Genomic DNA, 23,031 nt, shown 5'->3' on the forward strand with positions numbered 1-23,031 from the left:
GCCCTCGGGTGACAAGAGACACACAGTAAGTCTCCCACAGAGGGCCACTTCTCCAAGGTCAAGAAATGTAACTAACCTACCTAAAAATACAGATAGAAAGACAGACAATATGAGGTGGCAGAGGAATATCTTCCAGACCAAGGCACAAGATAAAATCCCAGAAAAAGAAAGAAGTAATGAGGAGATAGGCAATTTATCTGAGGAAGAGTTTAGAGTATTGATGGTGAAAATGTTCAGAGAACTCAAGAGGAGTATACATGCACAGAACGACGTTTTGAGCAAAGAGTTGGAAAATATACAGAATACCCAGAGTTGAAGAATAAAATTACTGAAATGAATAACACACTAGGAGTAACCAAGAACAGACTAAATGAGGCAGAAGAACGGATCAGTGAGCTAGAAGACAGATTAGTGGAAATCACTACTGCAGAACAAAGAAATGAGGATAGTTTAAGAGAACTTCGGGACAACATAAAGTACACTAATATTCGAATTATAGGGGACCTAGAAAGAGAGAGAGAAAGATCTGAGAAAAATTCTGAAGAGATAATAACTGAAAACTTCCCTAACTTGGGAAAGGAAACAGTCACCCAAGTCCAGGAAGCACACAGGAACAACCCAAAGAGGAACACACCAAGGCACATAATAATCAAATCAACAAAAATTAAGGATAAGGAGAGAATATTAAAATCAGCAAGAGGAAAGCAACAAGTAATATACAAGGGAACTCCCGTAAGGTTATCAGCTGATTTTTCAGCAGAAATTCTTCAGGCCAGAAGGGAGTGGCACGACATATTCAAAGTGATGAAAGGGAAAAACTTACAACCAAGAATACTCTACCCAGCAATGCTCTCATTTAGATATGATGGAAAAATCAAAAGCTTCACAAATAAACAAAAGCTAAAAGAATTCAGCACCTCCAAACCAGCTTTACAACAAATGTTAAAGGAACTTCTCTAGTCATCAAAGCACAAGAAGAGAAGAAGAAAGAGGAAAAAAAAAAAAAAAAAGACCTGCAAAAACAAACCGAAAACAATGAACAAAATGGCAATAAGAACATATGTATTGATAATTACCTTAAATGTGAATGGATTAAATGCTCCAACCAAAAGACACAGACTGACTGAATGGATACAAAAATAAGACCCATATATATGCTGTCTACAAGAGACTGACCCACTTCAGAGCTAGAGACACATACAGGCTGAAAGTAAGGGAATGGAAAAAGATATTCCATGCAAATGGAAACTAAAAGAAAGCTGGAGTAGCAATGCTTCTACCAGACAAAGTAGATTTTAAAATAAAGACTGTTACAGGAGACAAAGAAGGACACTACATAATGCTTAAGGGATCAATCCAAGAAGAGGCTGTAACAATTGTAAGTATATGTGCACCCAACATAGGAGCACCTCAATATATAGGGCACTTGTTAACAGACATAAAAGCAGAAATCGACAATAACACAATAATTGTAGAGGACCTTAACACTCCACTTACATCAATGGACAGATCATCCAGACAGAAAATCAATAAGGAAATATAGGCCCTAAATAACACTTTAGACCAGATGGACTTAACTGACATTTGTATAGCATTCCATCCAAAAACAGAATACACATTCTTCCCAGGGGCACATAGAACATTCTCCAGAATCGACCACATGCTGGCCCACAAAGCTACTCTCAGCAAATTTAAGAAAACTGAAATCATACCAAGCAACTTTTCTAAACACAATACTATAAGGTTAGAAATCAACTACAAAAAAAAAAAAAAAAAAAAACCCTGCAACATGTGGAGGCTAAGCAATGCTATCAAACAACCAATGGATCACTGAAGAAATCAAAGAGGAAATCAAAAAATACTTTGAGACAAATGAAAATGAAAACAAGATCCAAAACTTCTGGGACACAGCAAAAGCAGTTCTCAGAGGGAAGTTTATAGAGATACAAGCCTACCTCAGGAAACAAGAAAAATTTCAAGTAAACAACCTAACCTTCCACCTAAAGCAGCTAGAGAAAGAAGAACAAACAAAACCCAAAGTCAGTAGAGGAAAAGAAATCATAAAGATTAGAGCAGAAATAAGTGAAATAGGGACTAAAGAAAATAGAAAAGATCAATGAAAATAAATCTGGTTCTTTGAAAAGATAAACAAAATTGATAAACCTTTAGTCTGACTCATCAAAAAAAAAAAGGAGAGGGCTCAAATTAATAAAATCAGAAATGAAAAAGGAGAAGTTACAACCAACACCACAGAAATACAAGGGATCATAAGAGGCTACTATGAGCAACTATACGCCTACAAAAAGGACAACATAGAAGAAATGGACAATTGCCTAGAAAGGTACAATCTCCCAAGACTCAACCAGGAAGAAATAGACAATGTGAATAGACCAATTACCAGTACTGAAATTGAATCAGTAATTTAAAAACTCTCAACAAACAAAAGTCCAGGACCAGATGGCTTCACAGGTGAATTCTACCAAACATTTAGAGAAGAGTTGACACCTATTCTTCTGAAACTATTCCAAAAAAATTGCAGAGGAAGGAACACTTCCAAATTCATTCTATGATGCCACCATCACCCTGATACCAAAACCAGACAAAGGTATCACAAAAAAAGAAAATTACAGGCCAATATCACTTATGAATATAGATGCAAAAATCCTCAACAAAATACTAGCAAATCAATTCCAATAATGCATTAAAAGGATCCTACACCATAATCAACTGGGATTTATCCCAGGGATGCAAGGATTTTTCAATATCCACTAATCAATGTGACACACCACATTAACAAATTAAAGAATAAAAACCATACGATCACCTCAATAGATGCAGAAAAAGCTTTTGATAAAATTCAACATCCATTTATGATAAAAAAAAAAAAAACTCTCCAGAAAGTGGGCAGAGACAGAACATTCACCACAACATAATAAAGGTCATATATGATAAACCCACAGCTAACATCATACTTAATGGGGAAAAGCTGAAAGCATTTCCTCTAAGATCAGGAACAAGACAAGCATGCCCACTCTCACCACTTTTATTCAACATAGTTTTGGAAGTCCTAGTCACAGCAATCAGAGAAGAAATAAAATGAATCCAAATTGGAAATGAAGAAGTAAAACTGTCACTGTTTGCAGATGACATGGTACTATACATAGAAAACCCTAAAGAAGTGACCAGAAAACTACTAGAAGTCATCAATGTATTTGGTAAAGTTGCAGGATACAAAATTAATATACAGAAATCAGTTGCATTTCTATACACTAACGATGGAATAGTAAGAAAAGAAATTAAAGAAACAACACCATTTACCATCCCACCAAAAAGAACAAAATACCTAGGAATAAACCTACCCAAGTAGGCAAAAGACTTGTACTATAAGACATTGATGAAAGAAATTGAAGGTGACATAAACAAATGGAAAGATATACTGTGTTCTTGGATTGGAAGAACCAATATTGTTAAAATGGCCATACTGCCCAAGGCAACATACAGATTCAATGCAATCCCTATCAAATTACCAATGACATTCTTCACAGAGCTAGAACAAAAAATATTAAAATTTGTATGAAAACACAAAAGACCCCAAATAGCCAAAACAATCTTGAAAAAGAAGAACGGGGCTGGGGGAATCACACTCCCTTGACTTCAGACTATACTACAAAGCTACAGTAATCAAAACAGTACAGTACTGGCACAAAAACAGACACATAGATCAATGGAACAGGATAGAAAGTCCAAAAATAAACCCATGCACTTATGGTCAATTAATCTATGACAAAAGAGGCAAGAATATACAATGGTGAAAAGATAGTCTTATCAATAAGTGGTGCTGGGAAAACTGGACACTACCTGTCAAAGACTGCAATTAGAATATTCTCTAACACCACATACAAAAATAAACTCAAAATGAATTAAGGACTTAAATGTAAGACCAGATACTATAAAACTCCTAGAGGAGAACATAGGCAGAACACTCTTGGACATAAATCACAGCAATATATTTTTTGAACCAGCTCTTGGAGTAATGGAAATAAAAGCAAAAATAAACAAATGGGATATAATTAAACTTAAAAGGTTTTCACAGCTAAGGATATCATCAACAAAATGAAAAGACAACCTACAGAATGGGAGAAAATATATGCAGATGATGTGACTGACAAGGGACTTATTTCCAAAACATACAAACAGTTCATACAACTCAATATCAAAAAAATAAGCAACCCAATCCAAAAATGTGCAGAAGACCTAAACAAGCAATTCTCCAATAAAGACACACAAATGGCCAATAGGCGCATGAAAAAATGCTCAGCATCGCTAATTGTCAGAGAAATGCAAATCAAAACTACAATGAGATATCACCTAATACCAGCCAGAATGGCCATCATTCAAAAGTCCACAAATGATAAATGCTGGAGAGGGTGTGGGGAACAGACGACTGGGTAAAGAAGTTGTGGTGTACATTTATACAGTGGAATACTATGCGGCCATGAAAAAGAATAAAAGAATGCCATTTGCAGCAACATGGATGGACCTGGAGATTGTCATTCTAAGTGAAGTGAACTGGAAATAGAAAAGAAAAGTATCATATGAGATCGCTCATATGTGGAATCTAAAAGGAAAGGACACAAATGAACCACTTATTATTTATAACTTAAATGATTGATTTCTTGAATATGTGTAAGCACATTTGACTGTCCTTTATGATCGGATTATTGCATTCTGTTCATTCTTATTTTGTGGTTGGCTTTACCCCTTAGATGACTATGTAAGTTTGAAAAGCTAAAGCTCTAAACCATTCTTAGAAACAATGATCAGTACTTATATATAAACTAAAAAAAATGTTAAGTATATTGTATATATGTATTTACATGCAATATATTGTATATGTGCAGTCAAATTGTAACAATCTACCTAATAAAACTGAAAAATGAACATAAATAAAATAAACAAAAAAGTATTGGTAAAATAAACAATGATACATCCACCCAATGAAGTACTATTTAGCTATAAAAAAGAAGGAAGATTCCTATATTCTGATTTGGAAAGGTGTCCAAACTGTTAATGGAAAACAGCAAGGTGTGTAACAATGCATTTGGTCTGGTACCTTTTGAGTAAGAAAGGGAAGAATGTATACTTGAATGTGCTTGTATTTACACAGCAGAAATGGTCAAACTTCTGTAAAGGACCAGATAGTAAATACTTCCGGCTTTGTGGGCCACATAATCTCTTTTTGTAGCCCAAAAGTGGCCACAGATGAAAGGGTATGTTCCAATGGAACCTTACTTAGAAAATAAAGGCAGCCAGCTTGCAGGCTGTAGCTTGCTGACAACAGACATAAATGAACACTATAAGGATCATTAGGAAACTAAAAATAAATTAGAGCAAACAGCAGAGATGAGATAAAAATAGAGAAACTGGGCTTCAATATTAAAAACTTTTGCATTAAAGCACAGTATCAAGAAAGTTAAAAGCAGCGGGGAGGGTACAGCTCCAAGTGCTAGAGCGCATGCTTAGCATGCTCGAGGTCCTGGATTCAATCCCCAGTACCTCCTCTAAAAACAAATGGGCCTAATTACCTCCCTCCACCCCAAAAAAGGAAAGTTAAAAGATAAACCACAGAAAGGGAGAAAATATTTGCAAATCATATATCTGAGAAGGGATTTCTCTCCAAATTATATAAACAATTCTTACAGCTCAATAACAAGATAACAACCTAACTAGAAAACAATAGACAAAGGACTTGAACAGACATTTCTCCCAAGAAGATATACAAATGGCCAACCAACACATGAAAAGACATTGAACATTCTTAGTCATTAGGGAAATGCAAATCAAAACCACAAAGAGATACTACTTCAAACCCACTAGGATAGCTGTAATTTTTTCAAAAGGCAGAAAATAACAAGTGTTGGTGATGATGTGGTGAAATTGGAATACTCATATATTGCTGATATGAATGTTAAGTGGTGCAGCTGCTTTAGTAAAGTTGTTTGGAAAGCAGTTCTTTAAATGGTTAAATAAAAAGTGTATGCACCCAAGTGTCCATCAATGAATGAATGGATAAACAAACTGTAGTCTATCCATACAGCAGAATATTTTTCAGCCATAAAAAAGGAAATTCTGATACATGCTACAACATGGATGAACCTTGAGGACATTATGCTAAATGAAGAGTCACACACACACACACACACACACACACACACACACACATACTGTATGATTCCACTTACATAAGGTAGCTAGAGTCGTCCATCTCAGACAGAAAGTAGAATGGTGGTTATCAGAAGCTCAGGGGAGGGCAGGGTGGGGAGTTGTTGTTTAATGGGTACAGAGTTTCAGTTTTATAAGATGAAAAGTTCTGGAGATTGGCTACACAATAATATGAATGAATTTAAGATTACTGAACTGTACACTTAGAAATGGTTAGATGGTAAATTTTATGGTGTGTTTTTTATCACAATAGAAATTTTTAAAGGAACGTTAGAGTTGCCAGGACCAAGCTTCACCCAGCAGTGGGCAGGCCCCGGCTCCTCCTGCCAGGAACCCTGCATAAGCCTCTAGTCCACCCTCACCCACCAGGGGCAGATACTAGAAATAAGAAAACAACTATCCCAAAGCCTGTGGAAGGAGTCCACAAACACATAGAAAGACAGACGGTATGAGATGGCAAAGGACTATCTCCCAGGCCAAGGCACAAGATAAAATCCCAGAAGAAGAAATAAGTGATGAGGAGACAGGCAATTTATCTGAGAAAGAGCTTCAAGTAATGATGGCGAAGATGTTCAGAGAACTCCAGAGGAGTATAGATGCACAGAGTGAAGTCTTTAGCAAAGAGTTGGAAAATATAAAGAATACCCAAACAGAGTTGAAGAATAAAATCACTGAAATGAATAACACACTAGAAGGAACCAAAAATAGACTACATGAGGCAGAAGAATGGATCAGTGAGCTAGAAGACAGATCAGTGGAAATCACTATGGCAGAACAGAAAACAGAAAAGAGAATAAATAGGAATGAGGATAGTTTAAGAGAACTCTGGGAAAACATGAAGCGCTCTAATATTCACATTATAGAGGTCCCAGGAAGAGAAGAGAGAGAGAAAGGATCTCTCCAAAAATTTTCTCAGATCATCACTGAAAACTCTCCCAACTTGGGAAAGGAAACAGTCTCTCAAGTCCTGGAAGCGCAGAGAGTACCACACAAAATCAACCCAAAGAGGAACACACCAAGGCACGTAGTTATCAAACTGACAACAATTAAGGATAAGGAGAAAATATTAAAATCAGCAAGAGAAAAGCAACAAATAACATACAAGGGAACTCCCATAAGGTTATCAGCTGAGTTTTCAGCAGAAACTCTACAGGCCAGAAAGGGTAGCACGACATATTTAAAGTGATGAAAGGGGATAGCTTACAACCAAGAACACTCTTTCCAGCAAGGCTCTCGTTCAGACCTGATGGAGAAATCAAAAGCTTCACAGGTAAACAAAAGCTAAACGATTTCAGCACCACCAAACCAGCTTTACAAGTAATGTTAAAGGACCTTCTCTAGCCATCAAACCAAAAGAAAAGAGAACAAAAGGAAGAAAGAGGAAAACAAGACCTACAAAAGTTCGGGGGTTTTAGTGGTTCCTTATAAACTTTGGAATTGTTTGTTCTAGCTCTGTGAGGAATGTCGTGAGTATTTTGATGGCGGTTGCATTGGATCTGTGGATTGCTTTGGGTAGTGTGGCCATTTTGATAGTGTTGATTCTTCCAATCCAAGAGCATGAGAAATCTTTCCATTTCTTTGTGTCATTTCAGTTTTCAGAGTATGGGTAACCTCCTTGGTTAAGTTTATTTCTAGGTATTTTGTTGTTTTTGATGTAATGGAAATGTTTCTGCCGGTTATAAAATTCTGCTTTTTGAAGTGCAAAAAAATAAAGTGAGTGAAGGGCCGCAAATGGCAAAGTATCCTTCTTTCTTATGGTGAGCTGTATTCCATTACATATATGTGTGCTGCATCTCCATTATCTGTTCAACTATTGATGTAAACTTAGGATGCTCCCATATCTTGGCAATTATAAATAATGTTGCTGTTAACAGCAGGGTGTATGTATCTTTCTGAGTTAACTCTTATTTTGTGGTTGGCTTTATTCCTTTGATAACTATGTAAATTTAAAAAGCTAAAGCTCTAAACGTTCTTAGAAACAATGAACAGTACATATATGTAAATTAAAAAATATATGTGGAGTGAAAAAAAATGAGCTATCAAGCCATGAAAGACATGGAAGAAACTTAGAAGACATATTACTAAATGAAAGAAGCCAGTCTGAAAAGGCTACAAACTGTACGATTCCAACCAAATGACATTCTGGAAAAGGCACAGCTACAGAAACAATAAAAAGATCGTGGTTTCCAGGGGTTTGGGGAGAGGGAGGGAGGGAGGAATGAACAGATGGAGCACAAGGGATTTTTAGGGCGATGAAATTATTCTGTATGTTACTATAGTGGTGGCTACTTGTCATTATGCATTTGTCAAAACACATAGAATGTACAACATCAAGAGTGAACCCTAAGGTAAACTATGGACTTTGGTTGATAATAATGTGTCCATGTTGGTTCATCAATTGCACCAAATATGCCACACTGATGAGGGATGTTGAGGGAAGGGGAGCATATATGTGTGGGCGGGGATGGCTATGTGGGAACTCCGTATTTTTCTGCTCAACTCTGCTCTAAACATGAAACTACTCTAAAAAAAAATAAAGTCTATTAAAAAAAAAAACATTAGAGTTACCATATGACCCAGAAACCCCACTGCTAGGCAGGTATTCAAGAGAAATGCTAACATATGTCCACACAAAAGTTGAAGAATTACTCACAACAGCCAAAACTGGAAACAAACCCAATGCCCATCAATTGAAGAATGGAAAAATACAGTACAGTGTCATCTATACAACAGAGCATTATTCAGTAGCAAAAAAAGTAACATAGTACTGATATATGCTACAACATGGATGAATCTTGAAATTTTAAGTGAAAGAAGACAGTCACCGAAAACCACTATCACATGATTCTGTTTATACGAATAAACAAATCTATGGAGGCAGATAATCTTCACCCTTGGCCAGGCTGGAAAACAGAAGCAATCACATTCCAAGGTGCTGCTGGCATTCACTTTTTTGATCCAGGTGCTGGGTTACACAGTGTGTACCATTTGTGAAAATTCATAGAGCAGTACACTTAAAACTGTACCCTTTTCTATATATATGCTGTACCTCAATCAAAAGAAAAAAAAATAAAGAGCTTATCAAAGCAGGGTTTTGTGCTTTTTCCTCACCTCCATTCTTCAGCACAGGACCAGGAATGAAGTTAGAATGGAATCTCCAACCTCAAAACTTGGGGATTTTTTGTTGTTGTTTGTTTACCAATTGCAGGAATAGAAGGTGACTCTACTACATGATTGTCCAAAGGATTTGAGCCCCTAGTCTTTATTATTTCACAAACCACATTTCCTTCCATACTGAGGTTCTGGTGTGTTCACTGCTGGGAGCAAGAGGAAGACAAACACATGGGGGAACTGACATCTGAGCACTTACTAAATTCAGGGCACTGTGCTTCAATCTCTACCTAGAGATTTTTTAAATGAGGCTCAGAGATGTTACATAAGTTATCCAAGGTCACACAGCCAATAAATGACAGGGCAAAAATTAAAACCTGAGCCGTAAAACCAATGTCCTTTCTCTTCTGCCACTCATATTACCAGAGGCAGTGGGTCACAACAATGGAACACAGGGTGGTACAGTTTCATCATGGATCTGTTTTGTCAGTTTGGAAGGCAGAAAGACAATTTGCCTAAAGGACAACCTGCATTTCGTGTACTTTCCTGAATGGTGAGATGAAAAGGAGGCAGCCATGGTCCTGCCAAGTAGATTCAAAGTGCCTGGAGGACTCATCCTGGGGCAAGACCCATCTCCTAGATGCTTGAGGCAAGGTGTCAGGCTTGGTTTGTCCAAAGTCCCCTGTGTCAAATCTAAGTTGAAATGAATCACAGCCCTCAATGTAAAAGCTAAAACTATAAAGCTTTTAGAATAACACACAGATGAGTATCTGCAAAACCACAAGCTGGAAGTAGGCAAAGATTTCTTATAGAGGACACAGAAGGCCACCTTAATAGGAAAAGATTCTAAATTAGATTTAATCAAGATTAAAATTTTCTGCTCATCAAATGCACAAGCAGATGAATAAGCAAGCCACAGTCAGGGAGCAATTGTTCAGAAAATATACTTCTGACAAAGCACTTGAATCTGGAATAAAGAACATCTTCTAATTCAATAATAAGACAAGTCAATTGAACAGTCTCCTCAGCAAGTGGTGTTGGGAAACCTGGACAGCAGCATATAAATCAATGAAGTTAGGACACTCCCTCACACTGTACACAAAAATACACTCAAAATGGCTTAAAGACTTAAATATAAGACAAGACATGATAAACCTCCTAGAAGAAAACGTAGGCAAAACATTCTCTGACATGAATCTCAGGAATGTTCTCCTAGGGCAGTCTACCCAGGCAACAGAAATAAAGGCAAAAATAAACAAATGGGACCTAATTAAACTTATAAGCTTTTGCACAGCAAAGGAAACCATATGCAAAACAAAACGACCTACAAAATGGGAGAAAATATTTGCAAATGATGTGACTGACAAAGGCTTAATTTCCAGAATATATAAACAGCTCATACAACTCAATAACAACAACAAAAAAACAATTCTAAAATGGGTAGAAGACCTGAACAAGAAATTCTCCACTGAAGACACACAAATAGTCAATAGGCACATGAAAAAGTGCTCAATATCACTAATTATCAGAGAAATGCAAATCAAAACTACAATGAGATACCACCTCACACCAGTCAGAATGGCCATCATTCAAAAGTCCACAAATGACAAATGCTGGAGAGGGTGTGGAGAAAAGGGAACCTTCCTACACTGCTGGTGGGAATGCAGTTTGGTGCAGCCATTATGGAAAACAGTATGGAGATTCCTCAAAAAACTAAAAATAGACTTACCATATGATCCAGCAATCCCACTCATGGGTACATATCTAGAAGGAACTCTAATTCAAAAAGACACCTGTACCCCAATATTCATAGTAGCATTATTTACAATAGCCAAGACATGGAAGCAACCTAAATGTCCATCAACAGATGACTGGATAAAGAAGTTGTGATATATTTATACAATGGAATACTACTCAGCCATAAAAATAATAAAAGAATGCCATTTGCAGCAACACGGATGGACCTAGAGATTGTCATTCTAAGTGAAGTAAGCCAGAAAGAGAAAAAAAATACCATATGATATCATTCATATGTGGAAAAAGAAAAAAAAAAAAGGACACTATGAACTCATCTACAAAACAAACAGACTGGCAGACATAGTGAACAATCTTATGTTTACTGGGGAAAGGGGGTGGGAAGGGATAAATTTGAGAGTTTGAGATTTACAAATGTTAGCCACTATATATAGAAACTTTAAAAAATGTTCTTCTGTATAGCACAATGAACTATGTTCAATATCTTGTAATAACCTTTAATGAAAAAGAATATGAAAGTGAATATATGTATATGCATGACTGGGACACTGTGCTGTACACCAGAAATTGATACATTGTAAATGACTGTACTTCAATTTAAAAAAAATTATGTACAAGAACAAATGTAGCCCTTCAAAAAAAACAAGGAATTATTTCATTCTTTTTTATGGCCAAATAGTATTCTATTGTATAAACATACCACAACTTCTTTATCCAGTCATCTGTTGATGGACATTTAGGTTGCTTCCATGTCTTGGCTACTGTAAATAGCATAGCAGCTTTATTTGTAATAGCCCCAAACTGGGAATAACCAAAATGTCCTTCAACAGGAGAATGGCTAAACCAACAATGGTATTTTCATGCAATGCAGTAGTACTTGGCATTAAAAAGGAACAAACTCCTGATAACATACAACAATATGGATGAATCTCAAAAAAGCCACACTGAGCAAAGGAAGCCAGACACTGAAAAACACACACTGAGTCCACCTACGAAACTCTAGAAAAAGCAAATCTAACCTAAAGTGACAGCATATGTCATTGCCTGGGGCCAGGAATGGGAGTGGAAAGGGTAATGAACCAAAGGGGACATTAGGGAACTTTCTGGGCAGATGGAAACTATATCATGATAGGGTTTGGTCATTTCTCAGTTGTACAACTAAGATGTGTACATTTCAATGTACATACATTTTACATTAAAATGTTTAAAAGTATTACTTAAATATGAGATGAGGAGTGGGTAGAGGTCAAGAAGAAATAAAAATGGCAGAATGTTAGTAACTGTTGAAGCTGGGTAGTGGACATGTTTGAAATTTTCCATAAAAAAAAGTCGAAGAGGAGAAAAAAATCATCTACATCTAATGCTCCTGCTTTTCCCTTGCAGCTCCGTGTCCAAATCTGCCTGGCCCCTGGGCTGCCATCCCGCAGACCCCAATTCCTGAGTGACCTCTATTCCCTGCCAAGGTCCACCACCCAGCTCCTTCCTGCTCTACAACGCTCCACCAACAACCAAACCCAATAACCGCCAGGCATCTTTGCCAAGCACTGTCACACCCAGGAGCTCAAGATCTGTGCAAGGCACTAGGAGGCGAAGTTTTTCAGCTTCTTTTGCAGGAGTTCAGTCCTCTCCCAACTATACTATTCGACTGGGGTTTCAATAGCCCCTATCTCAAAGCCTGATACTCAGAACACTTTAAAAAATAGTTTATGGCTCGTATCCCAAAAGTATGTCTGTAAGGTGACTGCTGGGAACCAAAAATACATTTTCCCCTGTAACAAATTATAGCCAATAATGCAGCAGGCCAGTCCACAAATATCTATCTACCCACTGCATGCACACAAGGCTCAAACAGCAACTATACTATTATGTATAAAACAAACTACAAGGATTTATTGTACCACATGGGGAATATAGCCAATATTTTCTAATCACTATAAACGGAGTATAACCTTTAAAAGTTGTGAATCATTATATTGTACACCCGAAACATGTAATACTGTACATCAACTATACTTCAATTTAAAAAATGCTACAGGTGTAACGCTTCTCTCATCAGCCAGTTCATGTGATTAAGAGTTGAGGAAAGTTCCAGGCTCAGTGCTGAATCAGTAGCATTAACAACAGTTCAAAAGGAAGGAGGCTCAGGGAAGGGCCCCCATGGGCAAGCCAGCAGCCAAGTCCAGCAGAGGACAGCTGAGGTCCGGCCGGGGGCTCGTGTGGTCTGGTCCCTGGGAGTATGGTCAGCATTGCCTGGGCCTGACCAAGCCAGCAAGGAGGGAGGGAGAGAGGAAGAAGGATTCTGACTTACAACCCCAACTTTAATCTCCTACTGCACTTACTCAAAATAAAATCTCATGTCTATTTTAGAAAATAAACATTACAGAAAATGTGGAAGAACAGTAAGAGCGAGTATTCACAGCACACAATTCAAACCACTGTTTCCATTCCAGTGTGCCTGATGTCAGTTCTTCTAGTCTCTTCTACTGGATATGTACCACCTGGGTGAAAGGTTCAGGCCGAGAAATGTGTCATTACGATGTATCTTACTTTTTTAATAAAATCACAGTCGCATTCTATCTACACCTGGCCATCATTTTCAACATGCTTTCTAGAGGAAACCACTCGAATTTCCTTTTGAGGGTACCCAACAAGTTTTGCTTCATCTCAATAGGAGAAACCAAGGGTCACCTGTATCCACTGAGAGTTATTCTAAAAAGGAGCTGGATAGATATTCCTAGGAATCAGAGTAGCAAAGGAAACTGCATCTGGTTCCCTGCTATTGAAGAGTTCGCTGTCTGGTAGAAGATCAATTATTCAATCAATAATTATTTAATCACAATTGTTTTACTTGCTAGGAAAGAAAACTGCAGTGTGTATAAAAGCTGACAGAGAGTGAGGAGGAGTCCATGGAGGCTTCCTTAAAGACCTGAGATGTGAAGGCTGAATAGGTTTTGGGCAGAGGAGGACTGCCAGGTGGCAGACGGTGCCAGGATGTGGTGGCTTCTAAGCAGATGATATGGACTAGAATGTACCAAGATTGGCCCAACACTGAAAGACCAAAGCTGTTGCCAGTAACCTAGACAAGTGAAGCCAACACTTGGACCAAGATGGTGGAAGGGGCAAGTAGGAAGAAGTGAACCATTTGGAAGAAATAGACTGGATTTGGCAATGAGGGAGGGGATGGAGTCAAGACTGACTCCTAGGTTTCTGACTTGAACTGCTAAGTTGATGATTTCACTCACCAATGTTTACTTATATTATTGCCCTTATATTCTGGTGGAAATAGATTGGGCCAGTCTCCTGACCATGTGTAAATGGCACACAAAATGTGCGTTCTACAACCATCATAACCATGTGTCCCATAAGACTGTCTTCCTTTGAACTTTATGCATTTTCCAGAATAGTGAGGACAGAGTATGCACCAAACTATAAGAAGTCTTAAGACGTCTTTAAGGGTCTTTCTTGAGCAGGAGCAATGTGGATTAGTCTATTAAAGTTAGTCGAGAGACACATCCAGGCATTTCCAGCAGAATGCACAGCAAGCTAATTTAGTCAGGATAAGCTAGGCTATGCAGCCACAACAAACTCCCCAAATTTCAGGGTCTTCACTGCCATCTTGAATACACAACTTTCAAGTTTGCTGTGACAGAGGCAAAGAGAGGTGGAGGCGGTGTACCACCTACCCTTCTCAGTTGCTTTCAAAGTGACACTTGTGGATGCTGCTCACATTTCATTGGGCAGCACTGGTCATAAGAACCCAAGCCAAGTGCAAGGGAGATTGGGAAATGTGGAGGAATATATGGAAGCCTAGTGGGCACTCTCTATGCCACACGACGCATCAAGCTAGTGAAGAATCTATGAATAACATCATGGATGGTGCCTGTGGCAGTTTCCTTTCACAACAGTATCCAATTGTTGCCTCCTTACTTAGGTTGAATTCCTCCCTGCGGTTCCTCTGCAGCCCATCAAATCACCCAGGCACTGGTGATGTATAATCTCTGATTTAGGCCCACAAAGGAGCACATCAAATTCTACAAGGAGATGGAAAACAATCCAACCTTGTATAACACAGCCTCGACTTGTTATTACAACAGGAGATAGATAGGAAGTGCTTAAATTTCACATCCGTGATCCCCTCAAAACATACTTGAAACAATTCAGTAGACCCCCCCAACAACCATTTTTCTAAAGCAGCATCATCCGATGGGACCTTCTGCAATGAGGGAAAATGCTCCCTTTACTCTGCCTGCTGAGCTCTTGAAATGTAACAAGTGCAAATAAGGAACTGACTTTATTATATTTTAATTAATTTAAATGTAAACCGTCACCTGTGGCTAGTGGCTATCAATTGAATAGTGTGGTTTTAGAACTTTTTACAAAGAAGCCCAAGTGACAGATTTGTATCTTTTTGGTGGAGATACCAAAAATCTGTGAGTGGTAGAGATTAGGAAGCCAGGAGAGATGGAGGGTCATCTGTGTAAACTCAGTAACCTACTTATTGGAGCTGTGCATATCCTTTGTCAAAACTGTGAAAAGAACTTATTTACGATGATGTACTGGGAAATGATTTATTCAAGACCAGGCTAAGATCAACCAAAGGAGGTACATATTGCAGCTAAAAATTCTAGGCAATCCGGACCCAGAGCAAGAAAAGGTGATGTGCCCACTGAATAGCTTTGGAATGGAAAGCCCAAGATTTCTGCTTAAATGAACCTTCACGCTCAGCCAGAAGGAAGCTGTCCTGGTAGTACACGAAGCTCGCTCTCTGGCTCTCCGGCTCTCACCATCTCTCTCCCCACATCTCTCTCTCTCTCTCACACACACACACACCACCCCAGAGAAACACAGCCATTGCACATCAGTTTTTCAGAGTTGGCAGCAACAGGCAGGAGGCTACAGTTGTGCCTGATGGCAAAGGGGAGATTTAACCATTCAGAGAAGAGTTTGTCCAAACTCCATTTTCAGAGGAGAATAAACAGAAGTTGAGAAAGCTGAGTGGTTCCGGGTGAAGTGGCCTCCTGAACAACTTTTCTAAAAAGATGTTCTGCTGAAAAGTATATCCTGAGTGGTCAGAAATGTCAGGTGAGTGTTTTCAAAGGGCGCAGCTGCCACTTGTTTGAACAAGCCGGATACCCCGCCCCCTTCCAGCTGAGGAGGATTTGCTCCGCAGCCAACAGATCCCTGCGAAGAATGGATGGTAATAAACGAACTTACTACTTCAGCACGTGTAGCCGGCACCTTAAAGAAGCTCCCCATTAACCTTCTCCCGAGCTTTTAGATTTAGGGCAGGTGTCTTACTCCCTTTTGACCAGCGGAGAAAACAAGGCACAAGGACTGCCAGGTAATTACCATCTCACATACAATGCTTGTGAATGTCACCCAAGGACCAGAGGCTTGTCATACAGATTCCAAAGGTTCAGTAAGGAAAACAGCCAAGCAACAATCGTTGCACACTTGTAAGAACTCTTGCCATCCAAAAGTATCAATTTAAGGCTGGGTTCTTAGGGTACCTTTATTACAGTCAGCTTAGTGTCCCATTCTGGCAACGGAGATCCTGAAGCCCGAATGCTTGCGCATTATAGGATAAAATACATCCGTCACACTGGTGGTAGAGCACAACCCCACTGTCAACGTCTGTTGGGAGCAGAACACTGGGGGCATTTCTAAGAGGCCCGCCCCAAATGTAACACACCTGATTCTCATTCTTGGCTGCAAAATGGAATCACCAGGGGAGCATTAAGAAGTCCTGAAGCCTGATTTTGATGTCACCGGTCTGAGACAGTCTGGGCATCAGTTTTAAAAGCTCCCCCAGGTGATTCTAATGTGTAGCCAGGATTGGGACCCACTGCTGTAAGGAACGCCAGGAATAGTAAAGTAAAACTTGGATAACCGGTGGGGAGGGGGTTCAGCCTCGTCTGTTTCTCGGATCATCTGATGTTAAAGGGAACTGAAGAATAAAGAAATCTAAATGCCAGAGACCTCTATTCTTCTTATCTGTAAAAGGGTACAAGGCTACCTACTCTCCTCTCCCCAAAAGGTAGGGCGGTCCTGTCGAAAAAGTCAGGGGGTGCAGGATGGGGAGGAGCTGGTGCCATGGCTTGTGTGAAGATAAGGAAAGCAGGCAGGAGTGGGGTGGGGGCGAAGGGGGCTCCGGCCTCACCTGCGTCACAGACGTCGAGCACGGCCGTCTCCCCGAAGTCGAGCTCCCCGAAGGGCACGGAGGTGAGGTGGGCGCCCTCGGCCTCGCAGGCCCGTAGCAGGCACTGCCGCGCCCCCGCCTCAGGACCGCCGGCCCGGCGCCCTGGGGGCTCTCGCTGCGCACATACACTGCCCGCAGCGGCCGCCGCGGCCCGCTCCCCCGCCCCCGCCTCCCGCGCCCTCCGCCGGCCTCGCGGGCCCCGCTGCGCCCTCGCCCCACCCCACCCCCACGGCGGCAGCAAGCACTGTGGAGACTCAGCCACCGCTCCGGGCGCCCCAGCCGGCGGAGCCCCGCTGCCGCTGTCCATGTGGCCGCCCTGCGCGCCCTTCCTTGTCCCACCTCCGCGCGAGTGGCTGGCGGCTGCGAACCGCAGGGGGCCAAAAGCAGCCCGGGCACCCGCTCCTGGGGCGTGAGAAGGGAGCTGGGGGCCCCAGCGCCCGCCGGTGGCCCCGCTCCAGGCAGGTGATGGCGGGGGTCCTGGGCTGCACACGGAAGCACCAGCCCCGCAGCCTCCGAGCGCCCTTTGAAGGCCCGCGCGCGCGAGAGGCGGGGGCTCCGGAGGCCTGGGCGAGCGGAGGGCGTGGGGAGGGCTGGGAAGGGCGGCGGGGCAGGAGCCCGCAGAGCGCCCCCTGCCGCCCCCCTTGGGCAGCTCCCAAAGAAGGGCGGATTCCTCAATTTGAGGATTTTGTTGTTGCTGCCCTCCCTCCCACTTGAACAACGTTAGGAGCCTCAATTTCCTTTTTCCTCAAAACAATTTAAGGCTTTTCAAGCAGGGTAAAAGCTCTTTCAAAGCGGTGGTTGGATGTAAATTTTCAATTCCCAACTAATTACAGGCGTAGTTTTAACCCAGAATCGAGATGAGAAGATGCTTACTTAAAACATCACTGATTTTGTTCTCTTTGCCCCCATTTGCCAAGAGCATGGCCCTCCTGAGCCCATGTCCTGGAGACCCGCTAGTCCTGATCTCTGTGACCTTGACAAAGCACCATGATGCACCAGCATCAAATTCTGTTGGCCTGGAAAATAGACTCCAAGTAGGCTGCCTGCCCAATCATTCAAATGCTGTTAACCTAAAGGGCCCTTTACTCTGGATCTTACCCACCTCACAATTTTAGTCCCAGATATTAAAAAGTAGTTGTCAGCCGAGGGAGGCTGAAGGGGGATTTGAGGAGGTGAGCTGCCCAATTGGAAAAAATGCCCAAGGAGCTGACATGGAGCAAAACAGCACTTTATTGCAGTACAAGCAGGCGGCGCACGCTCAGGTGTATGCACTTGTCCTTCTATTATGCTAGTGGTGCATGCGTATTGTTTATAATGCTGACTCATGCTAGTGGCGCATGTGAATTGTTTATAATGCTGGCTCATGTCACTAGCGCATGCATACATTTACTTCTTACCTCATACACATGCAAGTTATTGTGAACTTTGACCTGGGTCCCACGGCCTACTCACTTAAGACTGCCGACATTCTACCCCCTAGGTCGTGGGGACCCTGGCCCATAGAGCGGAGCCCTGTGCCCAAAGACCACAGCAACGATATAGTGAACAGCATCTAAATAGGCAGCTACAATGGCCAGGACAGTTAGGTCCCATCTCCAGGAGGAGGTTAAGGATGACCACCAATTTTTTAAGGGGGTTTTGAGTTACATGGTCTATGTGATCTAGTTTTTGATCTATGTTTTGTAGTGTCTTAGTTATTTTTTTCTGGTGATCTGGTACATAGATACAGCATTTAATATGTAATATAGCACACGTGCTGCCTTGGCTTGCAGTGAGCATATCTAACACCATTTTGTTTTGTAAGACCTCCTCTCGCATTTGGGTGGTCTCATTTAATAATTTTTTTATGGCTTTCTTAGTAACATTTAATGTAGCTGATATGTGTTGAGCTAAAGCTTTTACCTGCAACTTTATACTGATGGTCCTGGCACCAGGGAGGAACAAGGCCATGGGATAAAACCATCAAGCTGTATGCTTTTCACGGTGTTACTGGGTGTGTAGCGGATCCCAAATCACAGGGCTCTCCGTTTAAGTAGGCTGGATATGCCCAGGCAAGTATGCTTTACCCCAAGTACAGTGCCTTGTCCATTTAGCCGAGATACGTGACCATCCATGGGTGCCACATACCCATAGATACCCTGGCAGCAGGAAATCGGTAGGTTTTCTGCCAATTATGTGCCATCTATCCCATCAAGTGGAGGCACTTATATTGTGAGTGATGTGGGCACATAGCCCTTTGGGGAGCCACCCCACTGCGCGGTTTGGGGCCTCGCGTTTAAACTGCTGCTCGATACAGAAGGGGCTTAGACTTGTCCATTTTATATGAACAAGTACTGCCATAGAGCAGGTTTCCCTGCCTTTTAAGTACTGCTACAGAGCAGGTTTCCCTGTAATAATTTTTCTAGTGGGCTCATACCAGAACGCTTTAGTGGCGGGATGTAGTGCTACTGCAACCCAAGTGGGCAGACTGCCCTTGCAAGAACCATCTGTATACCAAGCAGTTTCCGGGGGTGGCCCTTTCCCTTCACGAAAGGGACTAGGTGCGGCGTCCACTCCCTGATGTGGGAGCGTCTGTACAGCAGGCGCAACAAATTTTATAGGCCCTAACACCGGCTGCAACTCTGCAGCCAAGGGGCTGGTGGCGTATCGGGCCCACTGTTTTAAGTAAGCACCCCACTTTGTCAGAGTTGCGGTCTGTGCAGTCCCTGATTGGGATTGCCTTGCCCACGTATGTATCCATCCTGCAATGGGGTACGTGGTTTGTACCTGGACCTCTTGCCTCCCCATCAGGGGTTTAGTGGCTATTAAGGATATATAAGTTGTTAATATATATATATTGAGAAACAATTGTTTCTCAATTAAAGAATAATGATATTCAGCCCCTTTTTATAGCTGAGACCAGAACCCTACGGGAACCTTTTGTTGCCCATGCTTTTGCCATAATCCCCAACCATATCCATCATTGTCCACAAGGACTGTCAGTCAGAAAGGGAGGTCTGGATCTATAGTGCGCAGCGCCTGCGCTTGGGCCACTGCCCTCTTAGTTTTTTACAAATGCACGTTTAGCCTCATCTGTCCAATCTCAGACTTCTTCCTTTTTAGTCAATTTATAGAGGGGTTTACCTATTTGGGCCAAATGAGGGATAAACACCCTCCAATATCCCAGAAGGCCCAAGTAAGTCGGTAACTGTTTAACCGTCTCGGGATGGGAATATGCCTGGATCTTGCCTATTACCGCCTCAGGCAGCACTTCTGTCTTACCCGACCAGACAACACACAAGAATTCGACAGAATATCCAGGTCCTTGCACTTTGTCCTCGTTTATGGTTTACCCCCAGCCCGCCAGGGCTTCTCGCAGAGCTGTGGCACTGGTTTTCAAATCTGAAAGAGAATCAGAGGATAGCATTATGTCATCTGTATAACAGAACAAATGAACAGTGTCCGTTTTGCTCCATGTAGCCAGGTCCTGGACTACCGGGCCATGGCACAGTGTGGGGCTATGCAAATATCCCTGTGGTAACACAACAAACGTCCATTGTCTGCCTTTCCAGGTGAACGCAAACTCTTTCTGGCTCTCAGGGGCTATGTCTATAGAAAAGAATACATTGGCCAGGTCAACCACGTAGTGGCAAGTACCCAGTTTATGGGACAGCTGATCCATCAAGTCTGTTATATTTGGCACAGCCGCATGCATGGGTGGGGGGGTGACTGTTTAGTTTTCTATGGTTCACTGTCATCCTCCAGGAGCCATCTGGTTTCCACACTGGCCACACTGGAGAGTTATATGGGCTATGTGTTGGCCGAATAATACTGGCTTTCTCAAGTTTTAAGGTAGTCTGTCCTAGCTGTTTTCATCACGTGAACTCTCAGGTGAAATTTTCCTTGGGTCGTCTGTATTTGCAATCCTAGTAAAATGTCTATTCCCAGGATATACTCAGCTACTGGGGATATATGTACTTTATGTGCAGCAGGGGGCAAGCGGCCAATACCCAAAGTCAGAGTCACTCATTTAACTCGCATTTGCTTGCTTCCGTATCCCGCTTTATCAACTCACGGTCCCCGAAAGCAATCTGGATTTTTATACAATAATGTAATTTCGGTTCCTGTATCTATTAATGCCAATGCCTGCTGTTTGTTTGTGGGGTACCAGTGGATAGTCAGTTTAACGTGTGGCCTCCAGTCGCCTGGGTTCCCTACGTCCTGGACACCTTGGCCTTTCCCCTAGTCTGGGAGGAAATCAGTAAGGGCCACCTCTCGGGCCTGTAGGGAGGTCAGCAACAGGGTATATTGTTGCTCAGGCCGTAATTTCTTTCATAGGGTCATCAGGATCTCCAGTTTCACCTGCTGCTGCACCACGGGTCGTAGACGCAGCGGAACAGGGCGGGGGGGGGGGGGCCTGGGCTTACCGCTCTCGAAGCGGTGGTGCAACTGGAGCCATGCAGGCATCTTTCTGTCATACCGAGTCTCTGCTCGAGTTCCTCTTCCTTGTGCTGTAACTGCTCCACTTGTATCTGTAATTCTCTATTTCCTCTGCTGGTATGGCATAAGACCGATCAAAACATCCAGGCTATCTTCCTGGCCGCCTCCCAGTGGGCCTGTGGGACATTGGTTTCCAACAACTCCAGAGCCTTCTGGACGTCATCTGGTGCGGGGTGGGGCACTGTATCCCAATCTTTGGGTGCGGCCCATGCCAACAAGTAAGCCGCCACCAGGTACCATAAAGAGGTAGGGGGCCACATTGTTTTCATCCGAGCCTCCCCGTCACAGGAAGGGGGAACAGAAAGGGCACTCATCTCATCCGGCCGGCTACGCCAAGTGTCAGCCGAAGGAGGCCGAAAGGGGATTTGAGGAGGTGAGCTGCCCAACTGGAAAAATGCCCGAGGAGCCCACATGGAGCAAAGCAGCACTTTATTGCAGGACAAGCGGGTGGCGCGCACTCAGGTATACGTACTTGTCCTTTTATTATGCTAGTGGCGCATGCCTATTATTGCTTATAATGCTGACTCATGCTAGTGCCACATGCTTATTGTTCATAATGCTGACTCATGTTATTAGTGCGTGCGTACATTTACTTCTTACCTCATACACATGCAAGTTATTGTGAACTTTGACCTGGGTCCCACGAACTACTCACTTAAGACTGCAGGCCATAGTACTACCACTGCAGGTAGTAATTGTATTTAAAAGATAGGATGCATTGGACGTTGTCACAAGGTTTTCATTTTTTTGTGGGGTTTTTTTTTTTTTCATTTTAAATAACAGTTTTGAGATATAATTCACAAACCACCCAATTCACCCATTTAAATAGTTTTTAGTTTATTCACAGAGCTGAGCAGCCATCTCGATACTCAGCTTTAGAACATCTTCATCCCTCCCCCTCCAAAAAAAACCCCCAGTACTCATTTGCCATCACTCTCCATCTCCCTCAACACCCCTCAGCCTTGGGCAACCACCAATCTACATTTTGTCTCTATATATTTGCTTATTCTGGACATTTCATATAGATGGAATCATACAGTGTGGACAAAGGTTTTTTATTTATTTGGGGTATATAACTAGGAATGGGATTTCAAGGTCATATGGCAACTCTATCTTTAAGCTTCAGAAAAGCTGCTTTCCACTGCGGCTCCACCATTTTATATTCCCACCAGCAATGTACAAGTGTTCTAATTTCTCCACACTCTCACCAATGCTTGTTACTGTCTTTTTGATTATAGCCATCCTAGTGGGAGTGAAGTGGTACC

General features: G+C 41.9%; 1 protein-coding gene across 1 annotated transcript in view; it reads right to left on the bottom strand.

Annotated features, from left to right (window-relative positions):
- MAP3K15 (mitogen-activated protein kinase kinase kinase 15) overlaps window positions 1-17,857 on the bottom strand; it is a 119,952-nt gene extending 102,095 nt beyond the window's left edge. Inside the window, 4 exon segments of the mRNA XM_074359680.1 lie at window positions 17,249-17,383; window positions 17,386-17,448; window positions 17,451-17,514; window positions 17,517-17,857. Of these exon segments, the coding sequence (XP_074215781.1) occupies window positions 17,249-17,383; window positions 17,386-17,448; window positions 17,451-17,514; window positions 17,517-17,594 (340 nt within the window). The 5' untranslated portion in view covers window positions 17,595-17,857.
- Window positions 17,858-23,031: the final 5,174 nt, after the last annotated feature.

The sequence above is a fragment of the Camelus bactrianus genome, chromosome X, assembly GCF_048773025.1.
Source record: "Camelus bactrianus isolate YW-2024 breed Bactrian camel chromosome X, ASM4877302v1, whole genome shotgun sequence".
Classification (NCBI taxonomy): Eukaryota; Metazoa; Chordata; class Mammalia; order Artiodactyla; family Camelidae; genus Camelus; species Camelus bactrianus.